General features: G+C 49.9%; 1 protein-coding gene across 15 annotated transcripts in view; it reads right to left on the reverse strand.

Moving 5' to 3' along the window:
- Window positions 1–10,281: 10,281 nt before the first annotated feature.
- The window catches only part of DYSF (dysferlin), a 234,636-nt gene continuing 223,841 nt past the window's right edge, over window positions 10,282–21,076 (reverse strand). For all 15 annotated transcript variants that reach the window (XM_063594854.1, XM_003808180.8, XM_003808176.8 and 12 more), the window contains 4 exons: window positions 17,815–17,993; window positions 15,935–16,044; window positions 14,376–14,523; window positions 10,282–10,591 (listed from right to left, as the gene is read on the reverse strand). In XM_063594854.1, the coding sequence (XP_063450924.1) occupies window positions 10,553–10,591; window positions 14,376–14,523; window positions 15,935–16,044; window positions 17,815–17,993 (476 nt within the window). In that variant the 3' untranslated portion in view covers window positions 10,282–10,552. The remainder of the gene's footprint in view (window positions 10,592–14,375; window positions 14,524–15,934; window positions 16,045–17,814; window positions 17,994–21,076) is intronic.

Genomic DNA, 21,076 nt, shown 5'->3' on the forward strand with positions numbered 1-21,076 from the left:
CTGCAGACAAGATGCTCAATAAGAAAAAGGAAACTACCTAAAATCCATCAATAGGAGCCCTGACTAAATACACCATGGTTCCTCCGAGTGATCAATGATTATACAGCCATAAAATCATGTTATAGATGAATATGTAGACACGGATGGGTGTTCATGGTACAGTGGTTACAAACCACTCTGCACAGTGAGATCACATTTAAAAAAAAATACTAACATATACTTTATACTCACATGGAAAATTCTGGAGATACCCAAGTGCCAGCAGTGGTTCTCTCTGGGTAATAGGATTAGTGGCTGTTTTATACTCTTCCTTTTGCTAGCTGTTTTCTCCAGTTTCTATAATGAACATATATTACTTTTGTAATAAGACAAAAACCAATAAAAGCTATTTTTAAAAATAAAATAGTCTCCCATGCCCATCTGGAAATAGTGTGCTGCCCTGATCGCCAGCGGGGGTTAGAGTGGGCAGTGAGGAGTGTGAACTCCGGAAGCATTTCCCAAGCCCAGGCCGGGGGCCAGGTGGCCAACCACAGGAAAAAGACGGCCAAGGGGGCTCTGTACTTGTCTTGCCAGCTCAGCCTAGAGGGGTTAAAGACACCCGCTTTGGTCCTAGAAAGAGCCAAGCAGGGAGCAGATAGGAATGAGCAGAAACACCTTCCCTGGCCCAAAGTTTCCGATGAGCCACAGAGGGCTGAAGGCCCCACTTCCAGGCAGTACAAACACAGTCAAGCCAAGCTCAGTCCTGCCTCAGGCCCTTGGCAATTGCTGTGCCCCCCACTGCGATGCTGTCCCCCAGGTTTTGCATGGCTCACTTTTGTCCTTCAGCCAGGTTTCTGCTTCTGCTTCACATTTCCAGAAGGCTTCTCCCCTCTCCCATCTAAAAAGGCTCATTCGTTTAGTTCCCATCGTAGTGATTTGTTTATTTATCTCCTCACCTGGCTTTATTTTTCCTCCTAATGCTCCCTTATCACCGCTTGAAATTGTTTCTCATCTGACTCCCTGACCAGGAGCTTTTACAAGGGCAAGAAGTTTGTGCTTAGAACAGAGCCTGGGCACAGGTGTTGTTCAGTAAGTATTTGTTGAGTGAATGAAAAAACTGTAAGCTTCACAGTGCCAACACTACCTCTACACAATGGCCCCCACCTGCCTCCTGCGTCCCACCCCTACCCACCTGGTGGGAGTTCTGGATCCAGCCTGGAAGTCAGCAGATGTGAGATTGGTTGGGGCGGGGTGACTGTGCTGGGGGCAGAGTCAGGAGGTGGGGTAGCACGAAAAGCAAACATTTTGAGTCCACGTGGCTAGGGTTGCCTTTCGTTAACAGCTGCGTGACCTCCCTGAGACTCAGTTTTCTCATCTCTAAAATGGGGCTCATAATAGCTATCTCTCACAGGTGAGGACTAAAGGTGGCATCGTGCCTAGCAGAGTGCCTGACACATAGTTGGCACTCGGTAGCTGGGGCTCCCTCTCTGACCAGCCTGGAGGCAGGCCAGTCTCAAACTTCATCCTCAGCCCTGAATGAAGCATCTCTGGGGGGTGGGGGAAGGGCTAGCTTCTGGGGAGCACCCTGCTCCTGCTCCTCCCTCCTCTCCAAAGCTCCCTTACCTGGTGCAGATAGGAGGGAAAAGGAAAGGGGTGGAGAGGAGGGCTCATCCTGGGTGAGGGCCCGGAAGCCTGGCCTGGTGGGATGTGAGTCCCAGGCACCTGAAGCAGCCTGACTATACAGGGTGTGGAGCCTCCGCCATGCAGAGACCCCGGGGAAGGCAGACTGGATGCTGACCCAGGGCTGGTGCGGCTGCCCACAACACACACGGGCCTCTGCTCCTTCCCTGTCCTCCTCCCTCCTCCCATCCATGGCGGAGGTGCTCCCTCAGGCCCATTCTTTTCATTCTTCTGGCAGCCTGAGTCTTACTGTGAAAACCCAGCTCTCCTTGGCCAGGCCTAGGTTACTTAAGGAGGCCCCAGAGGACCCCAGGGAGCGGCAGAGCCCCCGCTTCCAGTCTGAGGCCTGCTCCTCCAGGCCCTGGACTTCTCTCCAAGGGACCACTTCCTGTGGGGGCTTTCCCCTGGGGGCCTCGGCTCCCCTACCAGGACCAAATTTCTCCATCACTCTCCTTCCTCCCAGCCTCAGACACCCCGACTGACCACTCACACCACCTCACCACCACCTGAGAAACAACAGCAAATCGAATCTCCTCCAATTTGTCTCTCCTCTTTCAAAACTGGCTTCCACCTGGCCTCCTCTGGGCATTCTTATGCAATCAAGCCCAATTCAAAGACCGCAAGGGATTCCCTTAAAGTAACTGACTCCCCATCGCGGCCCTCCCCTCTGGAAGAAGAAGAGGAGGAGGCAGCTATGTCACAGAGGACTGCTCCTAGGTCTGACAGGAGATGCACCTCATTCCTAGCCTGGGTGGACATGAATGCCCAACCTCCCCGATCCCATGAGATGGGCGTCTCCAAGGAGAGGCTGGTCATGTCTCCCCCAGCAGGCCTCTCCAGGGACATTCTCGACCTAGGAGGGCTCCCAGCCTAGGCATGCTTGCAGGCTAAGACCCCTGACTGTGTGGGTCTAAGGAAGGTGGGTCCAGAGTGTGTCCCCAAAGGGGCAGACTCTCCTTAGCAGAGCTCAGAGAGGGGCATAGAAGCCAAAATGCCCCCATGTGAATGCACAGTGGGAAACACAGCTTGCATCAGCATAATTTACACATGCACCGCCTGCAAACAGGCCTGTACCGGGAGCCACAGCACCATCAGAAGGCTGCCTGGGAATGTGGAGGGCAAGGGACATATCACGGCCACACCCCAATAGCCATGGGGGATAGAAAGTCTTGCCCTGGAGTCACAAGCCAAGCCTCTCTTCCCTGGACATTGTCAAGGTGGGCGTCTGAGACTCACGTTTTTCTCCCTGGGTGGGTGAATGCATGGGCCATTAAGAGTTGCCAGGACCTGGGACCAGTGGCCTCCTTGGCAAGCCTTTGCCAGTCTATGCTCTGAGCCCGCACGCAGTCCCTTCCTAGTTCAGCTCCCAGAAGGCAGTTCTGCTTCCATTAGCTCCACATCTTGGATGGCACCTTGCTGCTGCCCCATGATCTGACTGGTGTAGGGAATCCAGGAATCCCTGCAACTCTCTCCCGGATCCTGGACAGCAGGGAAGGGGAATGAGGGTGTGGATTCAGAAGGATCCCCTGCCCTGCCCCATTTTCCAGGCTCAGCCACGTACTTGCTTGTCCCCTCAGTTCAGTAGCTGGCAGAGAGTCATAATTGAATTTGCAGTAGGGCCGAGAATGAAAAAAAGAAAAAAAAAACCCTTTATATGTCTGGGATTAATTTATCCCTGATGGCCACATTCACATGCTCCTTTCTGCTTGGGTTTCCAGAGCATATTCTGGCCGACAATATGAAGCACGCACACACGCACACACACACGGAGAGGAAATGTATGTGCGGAGAGCACACTTGGGTGCTTGCTGTGTTGATGCCTGTGTTGTGAATGGGTCTGAGGGAGTATGGGTGTGTCCTGGGTGAGTTGGAGTGTGGCCGGGCATAACCAGCTGCGTGAGTGGGTCTATACAAGGGGTCTTCAGTGTACATATCTGGAGGGTCCCCCATTGCGATCATCTGAGGTGACAGCACACCTGAAGGCCGCATGTGGAATAACCAAAGTCACACTGCTAGCTAGCTATGAAAGGAATGCCCAGACATGGTGGCCGAGACAGGGTTGGGTGGAGGGCACTGCCGGGACATCAAGGCAGCTGCAGTTTCTCTGCGGTCCCTCCCCATTTCTAGGGAGAAAGCCCAGCCCTTTCTAGATGGAGAAATGAGTCAACATCGCCCCACACTGGAGGAGCCTCCCAACAAGGGGAGCCATCTCCCCACTGCTCCATCTTCTTTAACCCTTGCCTCCTCCCCAGCACGCAGGACAGACAGAGCTCCTTGTTTAAGTGAATGATTACAAATCTCATGTGTTAAGTACCTGCTATGCATCATCTCAGGTAGTCCTCACAACACCCGATGAGGGAAAAGCCATCATCATTCCCATGTTTCAGATGAGAAAACTGAGGCCTAGAGGTCACACGACTTGCCCGAGGTCACATCGCTCAGTGGCAGGGGCAGGACTTGGGCCACTGTGTGACTGATTCCAAACTTCATGCCCTTAACCACCAGGCTGGAGGAAGATCTCTGCTGTCCAGGCATCTGTTAGGCTGGGAATCCCTTTTTAGACTGAAGAAGGCTTTGGCCCTGATGTGCTGCTGCCACACGGAGCCTCCCAGCTGCATCTGGATCTGCAAGGTTGGGGGAGAGCTCCCAGGCCAGTGGCTCCAATGAGAGCTGAGAGGGGCACTTTTCCTGGGGTTTCAGGGTATCTTTCTGTCTTCCGTATCCTGAGGCATCTTTGACCTTGTCCTCTTCTCCAGGCAGTAAGCCCGGATGGTAAAAGTGCTCCAGGGGAGGGAGAGGGAAAAACAGATCACAAAGAGGCAAAATACACCAGCAGGTATTTTAAAAATGTATGACCCTTTATACATGTGAGTGATTTGTGTATTTTGCTCTTTTGTTTTGCCCTTGGTTCTCGGTCAAGTTCCTTTAGAAAAGATCCCAGAACGCCTCTGTTGACGTAAAGGGAAGAGTGTCCTACCTAGACCTGAGCTCAATGGGGACACAAGTGGGCTCCACAAAGTCCCCCCAGGGGGGCCCCGATCCCCCACAGGAATGCGAGGTGGGAGTCTGAGGAGGGAGTCCGAAGAGTATGAAGCAGAGGCAGGCTCCAGGCTAGTCGGGTGGTGGAAACAGGGAGAACCAGCCAACAGGGGCAAGCGGTAAGCCTGGGCGCCAGCAGAATGGTGTGGCTCCGGAGCTGCCTGGATGAGGAGCACGTGGAGGAAATGCTCCGGCGATTGCGTGAGGTTCTTGGTCTTGTTCCTGTCCCCGGCTGCCACTGTCATTCTGTCTCTGCCCCTCACCATGAGTCTGTTTCTCTCTGCATCTGCCTCATCTGTTGTCTCTCTGTTGCACACACACCCCCCACCCCATGAAAAACCGAGACCAAAACAAAGGCAGAGAAACAGAGTCTGCAAGCCATGCTGGGCCAAGCCACAGGGAATAGGAGCCGTAGCTATTTTTCCCCGGAGGGAGGAACAAAAGCACATGGGGAAAGGGGAGAGGGGAAGGTTGGCGTCACTCATTTCAATAGCTCGCAGCCGTGTGAGGACCTCGTGTGTCGGGGTGAACCCTTGCCCTCACCCAGTTCTCTTTCCAAAGCAGGAAACGTTTCCTGGGCTGTCACCGGGTCCCAGTCAGGGGATGCCCACCTGGCTCCTCTGGAAATCCCATAATCCTACATTTATGAAACACATGGAGAGAGGATTGAGACAAGTTTGAGTTCCCTGGGGGTGGAGGCAAACTGGGGAGGGGTTGTGGGCTGGACAGCAGGGGCTACACTCAGAGCCCTTTCTGTCTGTCCACGCTCCCATCACCCCATCCTGGACTGTCCACACAGCCCTGGAAAAGGAGCAGAAAATGGTGTGTGTGTGTGTGTGTGTGTGTAATCTCTCAAAAACACCAGCAGACAAAATAAAGGCAGGGAACTGAGTATTCTGGATACAAAAGGCTTATCAAGCTTTATTGAACCGCTTTTCTTTCACAGATGAGAGTTATTCTCCACCTTGCTGCAAGAATTGGTCTCAAATGTTGAGAACTAACTGAATTTAGGAACATAAAACCCTATTTGAAATGGCTCTGAGAGCCTGGCTATTTAAAGAAAACTTGCAATGAAACACTTAGTAAAGTCCCTTCAGTGAAGGAAGCAGACATCTCATTAAGAATTGAGATGTGATTTCAGCCCTGGAGGCGCAGACTCCAGGGGTGGGGGTGGGACAGTCAAGTCTGCCGGTTTCAATGGAGTGTTAACAAGCCCTGTAACCGAAGAGGGACCGCATTGACTGAGTGTGGCAGACAGGCACCAGGGCAGGACAGGGGGAACACCCGGAGGAAAGGGCCAAGCTGAGACCCAAGAGATGGGCACGGCAGAAGGAAAGGCAAGAGGTGAGCAGGGAGAGCGAGCAGGGCTGGCCTCCCTCCTGAGGGCAGTGGAGAACCACGCAGGGAAGATCTGAGAGAGAGGAATGGCCAAAGGCAGTAGCATTTGGGTTTCAATGACGTTGGCCTGCTAGGGGCCTGATCATAAGTGGAGACGGTGGTAATGGGAAAAGAAGTAGCTTGACTCAGATTCAAGAAGCAGAATTTGTGGGATTTGGTGATGTGTTGGATATGAGGAGTAAGAGGCGATAGGCCTCAAGGATGCCTCCCACAAGTGCAGCTCCAGGGACTAGATGGGTGGAGGGAACAACAGAGCAGGAGTTTTATAATGGGGTGGAGGATGGAGACTTTGAGTGGGAGGGTTTGAGTTCATAGTGCCAGTGAGTAAGCAGTACACTAAGACGCCTGCAGCGGAGGGGAGAAACTGGGCTACAGTGAGGGATTCCGGGTTCATTCACCTGTAGAAGGCAGAGAAAGTGGGCAGGTGAGGGTGCCTAGGAGCCATACAATACGAGAACAGCGCCAGGGAAAGAGACCTGGGGAACATCACAGACGAACAGAGAGGGACGCCAAGCCACAGGGAGAGGAGGACCACCAGGCGACTGTGGTATCACAGAAGCTGGGTACAGACAGAAGGTTGATCAAGAAGCAGAGAACGTCCGTGCTGTCAGCCACAGCTGAGTCGTGAAGGGTGAGCGCCCACAGATTTAACCACCAAGGCTAGATTGTGCCCTTGTGTGAATTAGAAAAAGGTGCCCCTTCCTCAAGGTAATTTACTTCTATCAGAAAACTACTGTAACACACTGATTTTATTAGAACAAAACACTTTACTGCCATCTGTGGGAAAATTGCTATAATAAATAATAAACGTATGATGTCTTAGATGTGGTGCCTGTGCACGGCAGCCGTGGTTATTGCAGATGGCAGTGAAAACCGGTTTCAGAGGAGCAGAATGAAATTTGCCGGCAAGGAGGCTTGGAGCTGTGGGTAACACAGGACCCAACCAAAGATGGCTTACGCTACAAGGAATGTATGGCCCTGAGTCACAAGCTGTCTCCTCTGGTGGTAGGGCGACTTCAGGGTTGGTTCTTCCTCAATAGCTTCACCAAGAACCAGGTCCTCCCCAATTCCTCTGCCGTCCTCTGTGTGCTGGCTTTCTTCCTCAGGCTGATCGCCTCAGGATCACAAGATGGCAGCCACAGCCCCAGTCATTACATTTTTCCATAATATTAAGAGGCAGAAGATGAAGATGTGTCTCCTTTTGTGCCCCTTTTTACTGGGGAGAAAACCTTTCTAACAGTGCCTCAGTCCCTCTCATAACCACCACCCCCTGCCCCCACTAGTTGTGAAGTCAAAAATATCTCCAGACATTGCCAAATGTGCCCTGGAGGACAAAAGTGCCCCTGGCTGGAAACCATGGCCCCATGCCCATGTAGAAACTCCTAGAGATCTTTGAACCAGCTTCTGGTTTTGAACTACTGCTCCCTCTATTGTCTTTTCCATCCCTGCTCTTGACTCCACAGCTCCTGCTCATCATCCACCAGTGTATTATAATTGCCCATCTACTTATCTGCCTCTTCTACTCAACTGTGAGCTCTAGGAGGGTGGGAACCATGTTTATCTTACTCAAGATTGTATCTCTAGAGCCTACCACCCTGCCTGGTACACAGATAGCCCCCCCAGTGCATATATGATATATATATATTTCTTTAATGAGCGAATGAATGGATGGATGAATGGATGAATCACCCTGAGCCCTGCCTTTCAGACCTTTCCCATTTGGCTCCTGGATTAGCGAACCACTCTTCTAGAATGGCCCTCTGCAACCAGCCGCACAGCAGCCTGAGAAATTGTCCTTTGCCATTTGTGACCATGGACCATTTTAAGAATCGAGTGGGATCACTGGGCCCTCACCCCATCAAAGGCAGTTTGACATAATGTTTATATACCTGAAGCTCACCCATGTACCCCCAGGGGACTCCTGTCTCCCAAGAACAAAGCTAGAATGGTTTTTCAGAAAAACATGATTCTGATCAAGGTCTGTTCAGCTTCGAGTCCTTCTGGTCTTCCTCAAGTCTCCATAATGAAGTTCAAACTCCTCAGCCGCACACGCAAGGCCCTCCCCACCTGGCCTTGCCACCTGGCCTCTCTTCCTTCTCTGTTGGGCCACTTCCCTCCAGACTCACTCTCCCCAGCCATGCCCTGAACCAGCTGAGTTCTTCCACAGCTCCACCACTCAGCTTCCACTTCTGCCACTGAGAACACCTTTCCTCTCTTAGCCGCCGGGCCAGTCCGATGCTCCACTCAAATGGTATCCCTTCTTGAGAGAGTCTCCTGCCCCTTCCTTCCCCAGGGCAGTGGGCACTCCTTCTTTGATACTCCCAAAAGGGAACAATTTCCCCACCATGCTGGGAGCTATGGAAGGCAAAGAGTCACATGCAACTCATCCTCAGACCTTGCTCTAGGCCTGCCACATAGAGCATCTCAAGGCACGTTTGCTGGGGATGGTGTCCCCTTGCCATCCATTCCTCATTCCCCTCTGAGTTTTTCTTAGTGGTCTATGTGGTCTCAGAGAGCAGCTTCAAGCCCAGCACAATGAATGGAGCCAGCTTTAAACTGAAGCCAACCTTGAGAACACAAACTCTCAATGATCTCACATTGAGGAGCTGGATCAGCCTTTACCTGAAGCCAATCATCTGGGTGTTTCATTTCTGTAAAGCCATTGAATTCCCTTTCCTAGCTTGAGTGGGGTTTTCCATTACCTGCAACCCAGAGAATCAAGAATAAAGTGAAGGAAGAAATGAAAAAATGAGCACAATGACCCCTAAAGCTCTTTTAATCCAGCTGATAGTTGCATGGTATTCATTCATTTCCTCTTGCCTTTCCGCCCTGGAAGACAAAACAGACCTTCTTTCCAAAGCAAACCCCCTCCTCTCCTTCTCCAGAAACTGATTCCATGAATTACCTCATACTCTTTCTTGGGTCTTTGATCTTTCCCTAACAAGTGGCTTCCTCCTTCCTCCCTTCAAATATTCTCAGGTTTTCCCTCTCCTAAAAATCTCTCTCGGGGCCTCCTGAAGTGGTGGCCCCACCCCTTCCTTCCTCTCCCTCTAGCCCTCCCTAAAGGCCAGCCTCCTCTCACTGCCTCCCCACAGGCATGCTTAGTGTGCTCAGTGAAGGCTCAGCACCAGACTGACCTTCCCAGAAAAGCTCTGACCCCAGTCCCTGCTGTGTCCTACGTGCGGCGTGGCCCCTGGCTCTAGGGTTCAGGTGTCAGGGTCTCAGGACTCATAGCCACCTCTAGCCTGAAGCTCTCCTGAAGTAAGAAGCAGCCTGCTTTCAAGGTGTAGCTCCCTCACCCAGGCAGGTTCCAGACATCAACCCTGTCCCAACCACCCCCAGTCCTGCCAATCAGTGAAGAGCCAAGGAGGACTGGGCCAGGATGCAGGGTCACCGTGGAAAACAGGGGACACCCGCTGGGTAACGGGAGTGGAGGCTGCCAGCTCTGTGCTCACAGAGTTCAGCCCCTCAGGCGAGAGACGCAGGAGACTCTTGGAAATGTGATGTTTTCAAGCTCTTGGCTTTCTCTCCAAGTATGTTCCTGCTGCTTCTGTAGATTAAGCCTGATTCCTGCAGGAAATGTCAAACCAATGGCTACAACTAAGCGTTAGACCACAAGAAAAAGGTGTCTTTGTCCGGATCAGATTCTTAAAGCAGAGAGAGGAAGCAGAGAGAGAGAATCGCAAGAAATCCCAGGATTCTATGGGAATAGGCCAAAGCCAGAGGTACAGTGGCCTCCCTGCCTAGGGGATTTCTGGCCGAACCCTCCCCACTGGAGTTCCCTTTCTATAAAATGGAACCTCTTCCCTAGCATGGTCAAAGAAACCAGAAGATACAGGTAGCTGCCCTCCTAGGCAAAGGGCAGCCTGGGAGACGGGGGGTGCCCGAGTAAGGAGAAGGCAGGGGGAAAGGGGAAAGTCCTGGATTGGAGAGGAGACAGAGGAGGCCGGGGCTAAGGCAAACCAGACACCAAGCCCCAAGCCCACCCCACCCCCAACCAGTCTTGTGAAAGAAGAAGCAGTTCCACGGGCCCCACCCACTGCTTCTCAGCTGCCTCTCCCTCCAGAAGGCTGGGCTGGAAGCAGCACCCATACCCCGTCCACCCTCCCCGCCCACCCAGGCATATCCCCCTTCACAGTCACACCCTGTTCAGGTACTGTAGAGATACATACACTGACACTGCTGTGTGGTTCAAACTGTTTTATACTGAAATATGTCTGAGCTGATCCAAAAAAGCGTTGGGTTGGGGGAGAAGGAAATGATGGAAGTGGGGTGATCTCAGAGCTCCATGTTAGCAACTCTGGGAGTGTGGGCCGGTCCATCTGTCTGTCTGCCCACCCTGGCAGGACAATCAGGCCTCGGAGGTCTGGAGGAGCTCGCCGAGCTGGGCGGAGGAGGCAGGCCAGTCCCATGCTGGAGGGGACCCCACGCCCCCTTCTACAGGGCAGGAGAGTCCTCAGCTGAAGGGCTTCACCAGCTTCATGGCAGCATAGTTCTGGAGGGAGGGAGGAGACAGGGACCCATGGTGATCCCACTGTGGCAGGCACAGCCAGAGCAGCTGTCCCAGACCTGGGGCTCAGAGGATGGGGCTAAGCTGCCGACAGGCAAGAGGCTGGGAGAGGACGCTCGTGGCTCTTCAACCACCTGCCCACGCCTCGCCCTCACCACTTGCCATCCATACCATGTGGGGCTCAACACTCGGCCCTGCCTAGTGCTCCAGCCCATCAGGCAAACCCATACCCTCCAAAACTCCACCCGCACCCTCCCACCTGGGGGCCAAAGCTGCCCAAATTGCTCTGTCTTCTCCCCCATCAAGCCAGGCCCATTTCCAGGTTCCAGCTGACTGCCCAGAGGACTCTGAGCACCCTGGACCTGGCCTCTTCCATCAGACAGGTGCTGAAGGTGGGGCCCAGGGTCCTCCCCCACATGGCAGCCCAGGGCTTACAGGTCATCACACCCCTGTCCAGAAAGCAGAGAGAGAGAGTTGGGGATGGGCTGTCGTGGATGACCCACGGCACAGCCCAGCACTAGAGACAGGGCACCCTTGATTGAGCCCTGCCTGCTGCAGGATTGACAGTATCCTCCCCTCCCCACTTCTCCCCCCAAAAACCATGAAAACACATACAACACAACACAGGGCTCCTAATTGGGACAGTATGTTCCCCAGCGCCGGCTGGGGAAAGCCAACTCTGGAAACAGAGCCGGCCCTCCTTCCCCGCCAAACGCCTCCTGCCTCCCCATGCTGGCCCTGCTCCCGGCTGGCTCTGAGGGGGAAGCTGAGAGGAATCAGACAGGCTGCCCCCTCATACCCCTCCCAGGGGAATTTCCAAGAGGGTAGGGGATTAGGCCAACTGGAGGAAGCTGCCCTGTCCTTGGGCCCCTCTCCACTAGACCCTGGCTTGGGGCAGGCAGCCTCTGTCCCATGGCCTGAAAGCCAGGTGAGGGTCACCAGGGCCCGGCCCTCATCATCTGGTACTGGCCAAATGAATGAGTGACTTGGGTAGAAGGAGGCAGGATGTGCTCAGCTTGTAGCAAAGACCTGTGAGCAAAGCCAGTCTGTAGCCTCAGGCCCAGGCCGCCCCCTTCATCCCTAGACCCCTTACCTAGGATCTGACACCCCCACACCAGCCCTGGGAGAGGGGAAGCAGGGTCCATATTTTAAAGAGGACAACTTCCAGAAGAACTCAAAGGAGAGTGGCCCGCTGCTGGGGGGACAGGAGACAGGGAGGAGCTCTGACCAGGCCCCCCACAGTACCACTCTGCTTCTGCCCACAGCGATGAGGAAGGACCACAGGCTGGAAGTGACTGGAAATCTTTCCTTCCTCTCCCAGCCAGGCAGCAGGGCCTCCTTCCCCAGGCCCCTGGAGGCCTAGATCTGCTGCCCAGTAGCCTAGCAGTGCAGGGTGCAGCTGGCAGGGGCTGGGCTTAGGCATGTCATGGGTGGTGGCGATGCCACTTTGGACCTGCCTTTCCCCTCCCCTTGGCTTTTCAGAAGGAGGCTTGGCTTAATATACAGCAGCCAGGGAAGATGACAGTGCTCCCCTAAGCACAGTCCCAGCCACAGAAGGCCAGAGCTAACCTAGTGCAGCCCCTTCCTCATGTGAGCAGGAGGGATTTGCCAAGGTCACAGGAAGAGTCCGTAATCCTGACTCCAGCGACAGAGCTCTGTCACATCCAACAGGGTTTCTCCGACCATCATGTGCCTACATGCAGATTCCCCCTCAGCAGGCCGGGGCCGGCCGGGGACTCTGAGTTTCTAGTGAGTTCCCTGGTGCTACTGCTGCTAGTCCTCCGACTACACCGAGGGCAAGGGTCTGCACCAGCTCTTCTCTTCCTAAACTCCCACGGCCTGAGCCTCCCAAAAGAGCATTTGATCATCCACAGTACTTTTCCTTACTCTCTGGTTTCAATGTCTCCCCAGGGAAGTGAGCACTCCCCAGTGGCATGAGGCCTCATCCTCTTCTCCCTCATCCCCAAAACACGCCCTTACCTCCCAGACGCACACACATGCTTAGAGTCTCTGTGGCTAACTGAACACTGGCCAGCTGGGCTCCAAATGGGAGGAGGAGCTTGAGGCAGGCTGGGAAGGGTGCCCCCTGGGCAGGAGACACCAGGCAGAAGTCCTGGGGCCTGACCCCGGATCTCAGGTCACAGCAACAGCTCATGCTGCAGGACACCACACGTGCACACACCCTTCCACAGTCCTGTATCTCAGCTTATATTTGTAATCTCGTCTCCCTTGGCTTAAAGAGGCCTCCCACATCGTACACACCTCGAGTCCCTGCAACCTAGATCTACCCTGGACCACAGTCAGATTTTGCTGATGGACAAACCTCAGAACCTCAGAAACATTTCTCCATTGCGCCTCAGGTGACCACAGCCAGCTTAGCAGGCCTGGCCTGTAGGCAGACCCTTCACCACCCTGGTTCTAGACTCTCCTTAGTCACTATGGCCCAGATGGTAGCTGGTCTGGACATCCAAACCAGACATCCTTTCCCCAGCTCCTCTCAGTTCAGCTGTCAGGAACGGCATGGAAAGGTGTGTGGTTATAACTCTCTTCCTCTCTGAGGTGCATTCTGCAGACACGGGCATAGCCAGCTGCAGTGTTGGGGGGGGGGGGGGCTCTTGCCCTTTCCTCCTCCTGGAGGACTCACAAAGCAAAGAGCTCACCTGGGGGCAGTTCCCCAAGCAGCCTGTCTGCCATGGGATCAATGCTCTGGGCCAGTGGCCTGGTGCTGACCAGGACTGAGGCCTGAAGTGGGAATCACAGTGAGCCCTGGATTGGGAGTGTGCATGGAGTACTGTGCAGCCTACAGCCAGGCCATTTCCTTCTCTGGGTGTTTGCGTCTTTGCCACCAACATAAGGTCCTCAAGGGGTGGATTACACCATTCTCTCCACTTTTATATAGGGTTGGAGTTTTCATATTAAAAAGATTTCTTTTAAATTTTAAAGAGCATTAGAAATCAGGTGTCAGCCTGAGAATGCTGCAACCCCTTCAAGGTCTAAAGTATCAGAGACACTGGGGGAGGCTCCCTGGTGATCCGGGTTCCCTGATGAGCTGTACGGGCTGGGGAAGCACAGGCAGGGACCTTCCTCCCCCAGGCAGGGCCCCACAGAGCAAGGGCATGACAGCCACCTCTGGTATGGCCCTACAAGCTCATCAACTGGCTTCTTACCAAGTGAAAGGAAACCCAAATGGGCACCGAGCCAAGTAAGGGCTCCTGGGCCAGCCTCCCGCTCCCCGACAGCTTCCCTATGCCCACCTGCTGCAGGAGGCAGGACACACTCTATTGAGTGCCTCAGGTGGACCCTGAGATGCTCTCCCAGCCCCAGCTCCTCCCTTCCTCTGGATTTGCAACTGCTGTCAAGACAAAGGGACCTTCTCTGCTCTGCCATCAACATCTCACCTTCCTTTCAGACCCGGTTCCACACCTCCCTTCCAGAAAGTCCCCCTGCCCACCGCAACCCAAAGGGACTCATCTTCTCCTAACCCCTGGATTACAAATTCTAGGGGCTTGCTGAGGACAGCTTTGTCTCACCATGAAGGGCAAGAACTCAGTTTCTCTCACTGGACTAAGAGCCTCCAAGGGTAGAACTTTGTACACCTACCAGATTGGAGACTCCCCAGAGCTGGGCTCTGTATCCTCATCAGACCAGGGGCTCTCCAAGGACAGAGGTTACTTCTCTCCATTAGACTGGGAGAGCTCTTTGAGGACAATGATGAACTCCCCCATTAGACCCAGAGTTCCCCCACCACAGTGTCGTCAGGCCTGCTCACCGGGAAGGCGTAGATGAAGATGGCCAGGAACAGCAGCAGGATGAAAAGGATGATGAAGAGGATGATGGCCCACCGGAAACGCCGCCACAGGATGAACTTCATGGTCTTGTATGGGGAGGTAAACCACAGGAAGGAGGTGTCGGGGCGCCTGGAAGCGAGATCCCGGAGGTCAACTGGGCATCCTGTACTAGGGCTGCTTTCTCCAAACTCTTCTCTCAACAGCAGGTCCAACGGCCTGGCCCTCCACAGTCCACCCCCAGCACCTGCCCAGGCCCTGTCCCTAAACTAGCCCTTTGCACCTTGCATTCCCTCTCCCCCAAGCCCTTGCTACAGTATCACCCCCACCTGTGCTGCCCTCCTCTTCTGGGTGCTGCCCTAAGCATCCTCAGTGGCCCAGTTCTCTGCCATCCTCTCCAGGACACCTTCCTTGGTGCCCTCGCCCATTCCTGACCCAGGACTTAATCACAAACTACAGATTTAGGAGCTGGGCAGTGCTTCAAAGTGCTCTCCAGCCCACCGAGCCCCAGATAAGCCAAGACACCTGCCCAGATGCACATGGCTAGTCCATGCTCAGGGAACAACGGTGGGAAGAGAACATAGGAAGCTGGTTCTCTCACAACCAAGAATCTCAAAACCTTTCCCTAGGCCAGCTCCACAACTCAAAATACGTGGAGGATTCTGGGTCTCCATCATGGCCCCGTTAACATCAGATTGCACACTGGTGTCTCACGGGTCTCTCTTTTCTTCCTGTGCAGATCCCAGCATCCTTAGGCAAGGGTGCCTCTCACTGCTCTGCCAGCCCCATGGCACTCAGGCACACGGTGCTAATCACAGCATGGTGACTAACTGAGCCATCTATGCTAAATCCACCTTGAGCCAAGTAGGCTGGTGGGGCGGGATCCAGCAAACACATTCCTGAGCCCCCACAGCCATCTTTCAGTGACTCTGCCCCTGTAACTGCCTTCACAGCATCTACATCCATTGGCTTGGTCTATCTCCCTAAGAGGTCTGTGATGTAGGGAAGACAGGGATTGGGCTCCCCATTTCACAGATGGAAAAATGAAGGCTGAAAAACCATTTGAAAGTCACACTGGCACCATAGGAGAGCCACCGAAGGCAGCTTGGTAGGGTCAAGACCTTGATCGGGCTCTGGAGCCAATCAGACCAGGTGAGAGCATTTCTGCTTCACCACTGTCCTAGCTGGAATGCCCTTATTTAACTTTGCTGAGATTGTTCCTCATCTGTAAAAGGGATAATAACAACTACCCTGCAGGGAAGGTTCCATAGCACAATGTACACATGCATAGGATAGCATGCTTGGCACACAACCAACAGGTACCCAATAGCACCTGCGTCTTGAATTCGCTGAGCCCAGTGTTCTCTGGACAGATGCCCATCACCTTCCCCCTAACTTACTGTGTGGCCTTGGATGAGTCGTGCCCCTCTCTGAGCCACGTGGGCTTTGTGACTTCTACATGGCCATGCAATGGGATGCCTCCTGGACTGTGGCCTATACCCCCAGACCTGTGGGCATTGGGGCTCAGGGGCTGGGCACTGACCTTGGGTCCTCAAGCTTAGGGTTCATGTTGGGCTCATCCCGGCCCTGGCCAGCAGGCCGCTCCTCATGCTCACTCTCTGCTACAATCTCCAAGGTCATTTCCAGCTTGCCCTGAGGGGACAGAAAGCACTTGGTTAGGGGCACAAAGGCTCTGCTCAGTGGCCTGGAAAGTAACCAGGCCAGAAAAAACATAAGGGCCACTTCATTATTTAAAAAAAAAGATGTAGGGTTTCTGAACATAAAAGCAGCACCTGCTCTTTGTAAAACATTTGGAAACTTCAGAAATGTATAAAGAAGGGAGACTGCCACCCATACTTCCACTACATGGAGACAAGCACTGTTAACATCTGCATGCATCATAGCTGATTTTCTCTGCAAGCGTATGAAATGTCACACTGTGCATATACAGTTCCATAGATGGCTTTTTTCACTTCGGAATATATTTCACTATGTAGTTGTCTATTCTTTAAAGTTCGGTTTTTAATGACTGCCAAACATTCTATGGGATGGTTGACCATAATTATTTAGTAAACTACTTATTTTGGTTCATTTAGGTTGTTTCCAACTCTTTGATAGGGTAAATAATGCTGCAACAAATATCCCAGAACCTAGACTTTTAAAATTTATTGGGTTATTTATTTAGAAGGATTTTAGAAGTCGGATGACAGAGTCCGAGGGCATAAATATTGTTAAATCTGTTACTATATGTTATCAAATTTCTTCCTCCACACAGTGAAACCATTAGCGCTCCCAGCAGAAGTAAAAGGGGGGCCTGTCTTCTCTCTGCATGCTCAGCAGCAATGAGCATTTCTGTTTTAAAAATGTATATAATTTAACAGACAAAAAAAACACATTTAAAAATACAGTAGTCCTCCCTTATCTTCGGGTTTGATTTCTAGGGTTTCAGCTACCCGTGGGCCAGTACAGTAAGATATTTTGACACACAGAGAGAAAGACCACATTCACCTAACTTTTATAACAATATATTGTTATAATTGTTCTATTTTATTATTAGTTATTGTTGTTAATCTCTTACTGTGCCTCATTTAGAAATTAAACTTTCTCATAGATATGTATAGATGGGAATAAACACAGTACATAATACGGGTTTAGTACTATCTGCAGTTTCAGGCATCCCCTGGGGGTCTTGGAACATATCTCCTCCAGATAAGGGGGGACTACTGTATCCCTTTATTTAATTACTAGAGAGACTAAACCTTTTTAAAAATGCTTTGCAGACATTGGTAATTATTTTGTGAATTATCTGTGCATGTCGTTTTCTCATTTTTCCTTTGGGGTACTAGTATTTCTTATTGTTACCACTCTTTATATAACAAGTATATTCAATTTCAAGGACCACTTTCAGGGTTGGCTGGCTGCCTGAAATTTCTAAGTAAACTTTCAGGGATTAACTTCCTCTCCATGGCTGCTGTGGACTCAGGGGAAGGACGGTTCTCTCGGGCCCTCCAGTCACCCCTCTAAGCAGACCTCTCAGAGAGCAGAATAAGGATGGTCCCTTGGAGGGTCCTGCTCAAATGGGAGAGGCATGACCCCCGCCCATTCACCCAGGAAGTCCAGATCAGAGGGAACCCAGGACACAGGTCACTATTAAAGCCAATGAGTAGAGTATAAACAGAGTAATCTTTTGGTTTAAATAGGCTTCCCCTGGGATGTGAGCCGCAAAGGAGAAGGCGGCTGGGAATTGGGAGGAAAGAGGGAGAATGCCTTGGAAAATAGAGAGAGAGGGGGGATGGGGGCAGGAGAGGGGGAGAAAGGAGGAGGAACAGTAAGCATGTATTTTCTGATGACGTATTTTCTGACAATTTCTATGGAAGAAGCTTCCCCCATGCCCTCCACTGGGGCTGGAGGAAGTAGACTTACCGCCAGTATTTTCTTCTCACCCTCTTCTGCTACACAGGGCCACCAGCCCTTCACTGTTTTCTGCTCAAAAAGGGACACAAACCATTCTGGGTGGAAAGCATCATCCAGCTGGTCCAAGGAGCACTTCTCGGCTGTCTTGGCTGGCTTGGGCATGCGGTTGAGATCGAGCTGCAGGGAGCCTGCAACAGAGAGGTGGTTTTTGGCCAAGGGTTTCTCGATCACTGCCAGCCTGTAGCCACCCTTAGGCAGGGCAGGTTCAGGAAAAACTCAGTCACCTCCTCTGTCACCAGCTTCTATCCATGGCCGAGCCACAGGTAAAATCTCACGAACTCTCCACCTCCCTACCCATTGTCTCCCATTCCATCTATAGAGCTTCCCATTCATCTACTCATGCATTCATATGCATGTTCATCCACTCCTATTTACTCACCCTTAACAAAGCCACACCTCTTCAATTACTCATCTATGTACAAATCCATTCATACACCGTCTATAAACAGCCATACATCAATTTTTTTAATTGTTTTTATCATGGTAAAATACATATAACATGAAATTTGTTATTTTAACCATGTTAAGTGTACAATTCAGTGGCTTTAATTACAGCCACAATGCTGTGCAACCATCACTACTATTTCTAAAACTTTTTCATCCCCCAAACAAAAACTCTGCACCCATTAAGCAATAACTCCCCATTCCTCCCTCCCCTTCGCCCCAGTAAACTCTAGTCTACTTTCTGTCTCTACGAATTTGGCTATTCTAGATATTTCATATAAGTGGAATCATACAATATTTGTTCTTTTGTGTCTGGCTTATTTTGATTTCCATAATGTTTTCAGGGTTCATCCTTGTTGTATATATCAGTAGTGTTTTTTAATCTGTATTTTTTTTATGGTTGAGTAAGATTCCATTCTAGGCATATACGGGTTGAACATGCATAATCTGAAAATCTGAAATTTGAAATGCTCCGAAGTCTGAAAGTTTCTGATTGCCAACATAATGCTACAAGTGGAAAACTCCACACATACGTACTTAAACTTTGTTTCATGCATAAAATTATCTTAAATATTCTATAAAATTCCCTTCAGGCTATGCTTACAAAGTATATATGAAAAAAAATTTGTATTTAGATTTGGGTCCTATCCCAAAGATATCTTATTAAGTATATGCAATTATTCCAAAATCCAAAAAGCATCAGAAATCTGAAACACTTCTGTTCCAAGCATTTCAGATAAGTTATATTTAACCTGTACCACACTTTGTTCATTCATTCATCTGTTGATGGACACTTGAGTTGTTCCCATCTTTTAACTTCATATTATGAATAATGTTGCAGTGAACGTTAGCACACAAATGTCTGAGTCCCTGTTTTCAATTCTTTGGGGTACACACACACCTGGAGTAGGATTCTTTGTTCATTAGCAATTCTATGATCAGCTTTTCAAGGAACTGCCAAACAGTTTTCCACAGCAGCTGAATCATTTTACACTCAAACCAACAATGTCCCAGCACACCAGCAATTTCTCCACATCCTCAAAACACTTGTTATATTCTGGTTTATTATTATTATTCTTACTATTATTATTACTATTATCTTAGTAGGTGTGAAGCGGTACCTCACTGTGGTTCATCCAACAGTCTTTTTCATCTACCACCTAGTTATCCAAGCAGCCATCTTTTTTTATTGTTTTATCTAATCATCCCTTTTATCTATCATCTCCCAGGATACCTTCAGCTATTAGGTTGAACCATATGAAAATTCTTGTATTTAACGATCTTTGACCCATTTAAACAGCAATTTCATGTGGTTTCACCTAATCTAATCATAATCTGATAAAGTCAATGGGATTGGAGCATAGGTTGCCAAAGGGATTAAGAGAGATCAATAGAAAAATTATTTTCTGAAGCCAAATTAAAGAAATTCTCAAACACCATGCAAAAGTGTTTCAATTTTTTTCAGTGTAGAATGCATAGTTACTATAACCGAACATTAAATATAACTCTTTTTCTAGTTTTCTTTCTTTCCACTCATCCATTTATCAATCCGTCCTTCCATCTGTGCGTCTGCTTTGACCTAACTATCCACATTCCTCTATAGCTACCATTTGTTAAGCACTATATCTATCCATTAATCAGGTTATTATTCCACCTGTCTGTCCACTTATTCAACTGTATATCGGCATTCATCTATGCTCCACCCACCCATATATTTCTCCATCCCTCCAGTGCAGATGAATGAATGTTTATTTTCTATTTGAAATATGGTGCCAATATATTAAGCAAATGTCAGAATATTAAACCACACACACACACACATACACACACATTATCTCAGCATGATCTACATAAAAGACTGTAAGGAAACACAGGCTATCTGGATGGTGAGCTTATAGGTGCTTAACCATTACCTTTAAAATTAAAAAGTAATAAATATTCAAAAGACACAAGTTATGTAATTAGAAAACAAATTATGAAGGTGGAAAAGAAAAATTTCGTGGATATAAAAGCTAGTATTCGTTAATGGTTTTATTTTTTAAAACAAAGGATGAGTCTGTTTAACTTTACTTTGAACATGATTTACTCAGTCAGTAAAAAACACAGGGTTTTTTTTGTTTTTCTTTTAAAAACTAATTTTCTAAAGCCTCACTTCATAAAGGAAAGATTGATGCCATAAATTCACAAAGTCTGTAAGAAAAAAAGTCTCCATAAAAATTTTAAAGCATAAGAAAAATTGGGAGAAATTATTTGCAATGTATTCTTAATACATAAAAGTCTCTGAAAATCAATAATAAAAGATGAATATTGCAAAACCATGAAGAAAATTCCACAATACGGATAATAAATATATTTTAAAGTTCTACCTTAAATGCAATAAAAAATGCAAATAAAAAGGAAATATCTTATTGGCAATTTTTTTTTAATGTACAGTGGTAGCAAAAGTTTAGGGAAAATGGCACCCTGTACAAACAGGGCACAGGTGGGAGTATAAACAAGTAAAACCTTTCTAGAGGGCAACTGAACAAAATGTTTCAAAAGCCATTAAAATGTACAAAAACATATCTACTTCTCAGAGTTAAGGAAAGATATGCACAAAGGATCGAAGGATGTGCATATGCCGAGGGTGTTACTCACATTGGGAAACCTGGAGATGACCTGAATACCCACCAGGAGAGGATTAATCAAAACAGGGCCCACGTCTATGACAAAACATAGGCAGGCATTAAGTGTGATGATGGAGATATAAATGCAGATCGATACCTAC

Source organism: Pan paniscus, chromosome 12 (assembly GCF_029289425.2).
Source record: "Pan paniscus chromosome 12, NHGRI_mPanPan1-v2.0_pri, whole genome shotgun sequence".
Classification (NCBI taxonomy): domain Eukaryota; kingdom Metazoa; phylum Chordata; class Mammalia; order Primates; family Hominidae; genus Pan; species Pan paniscus.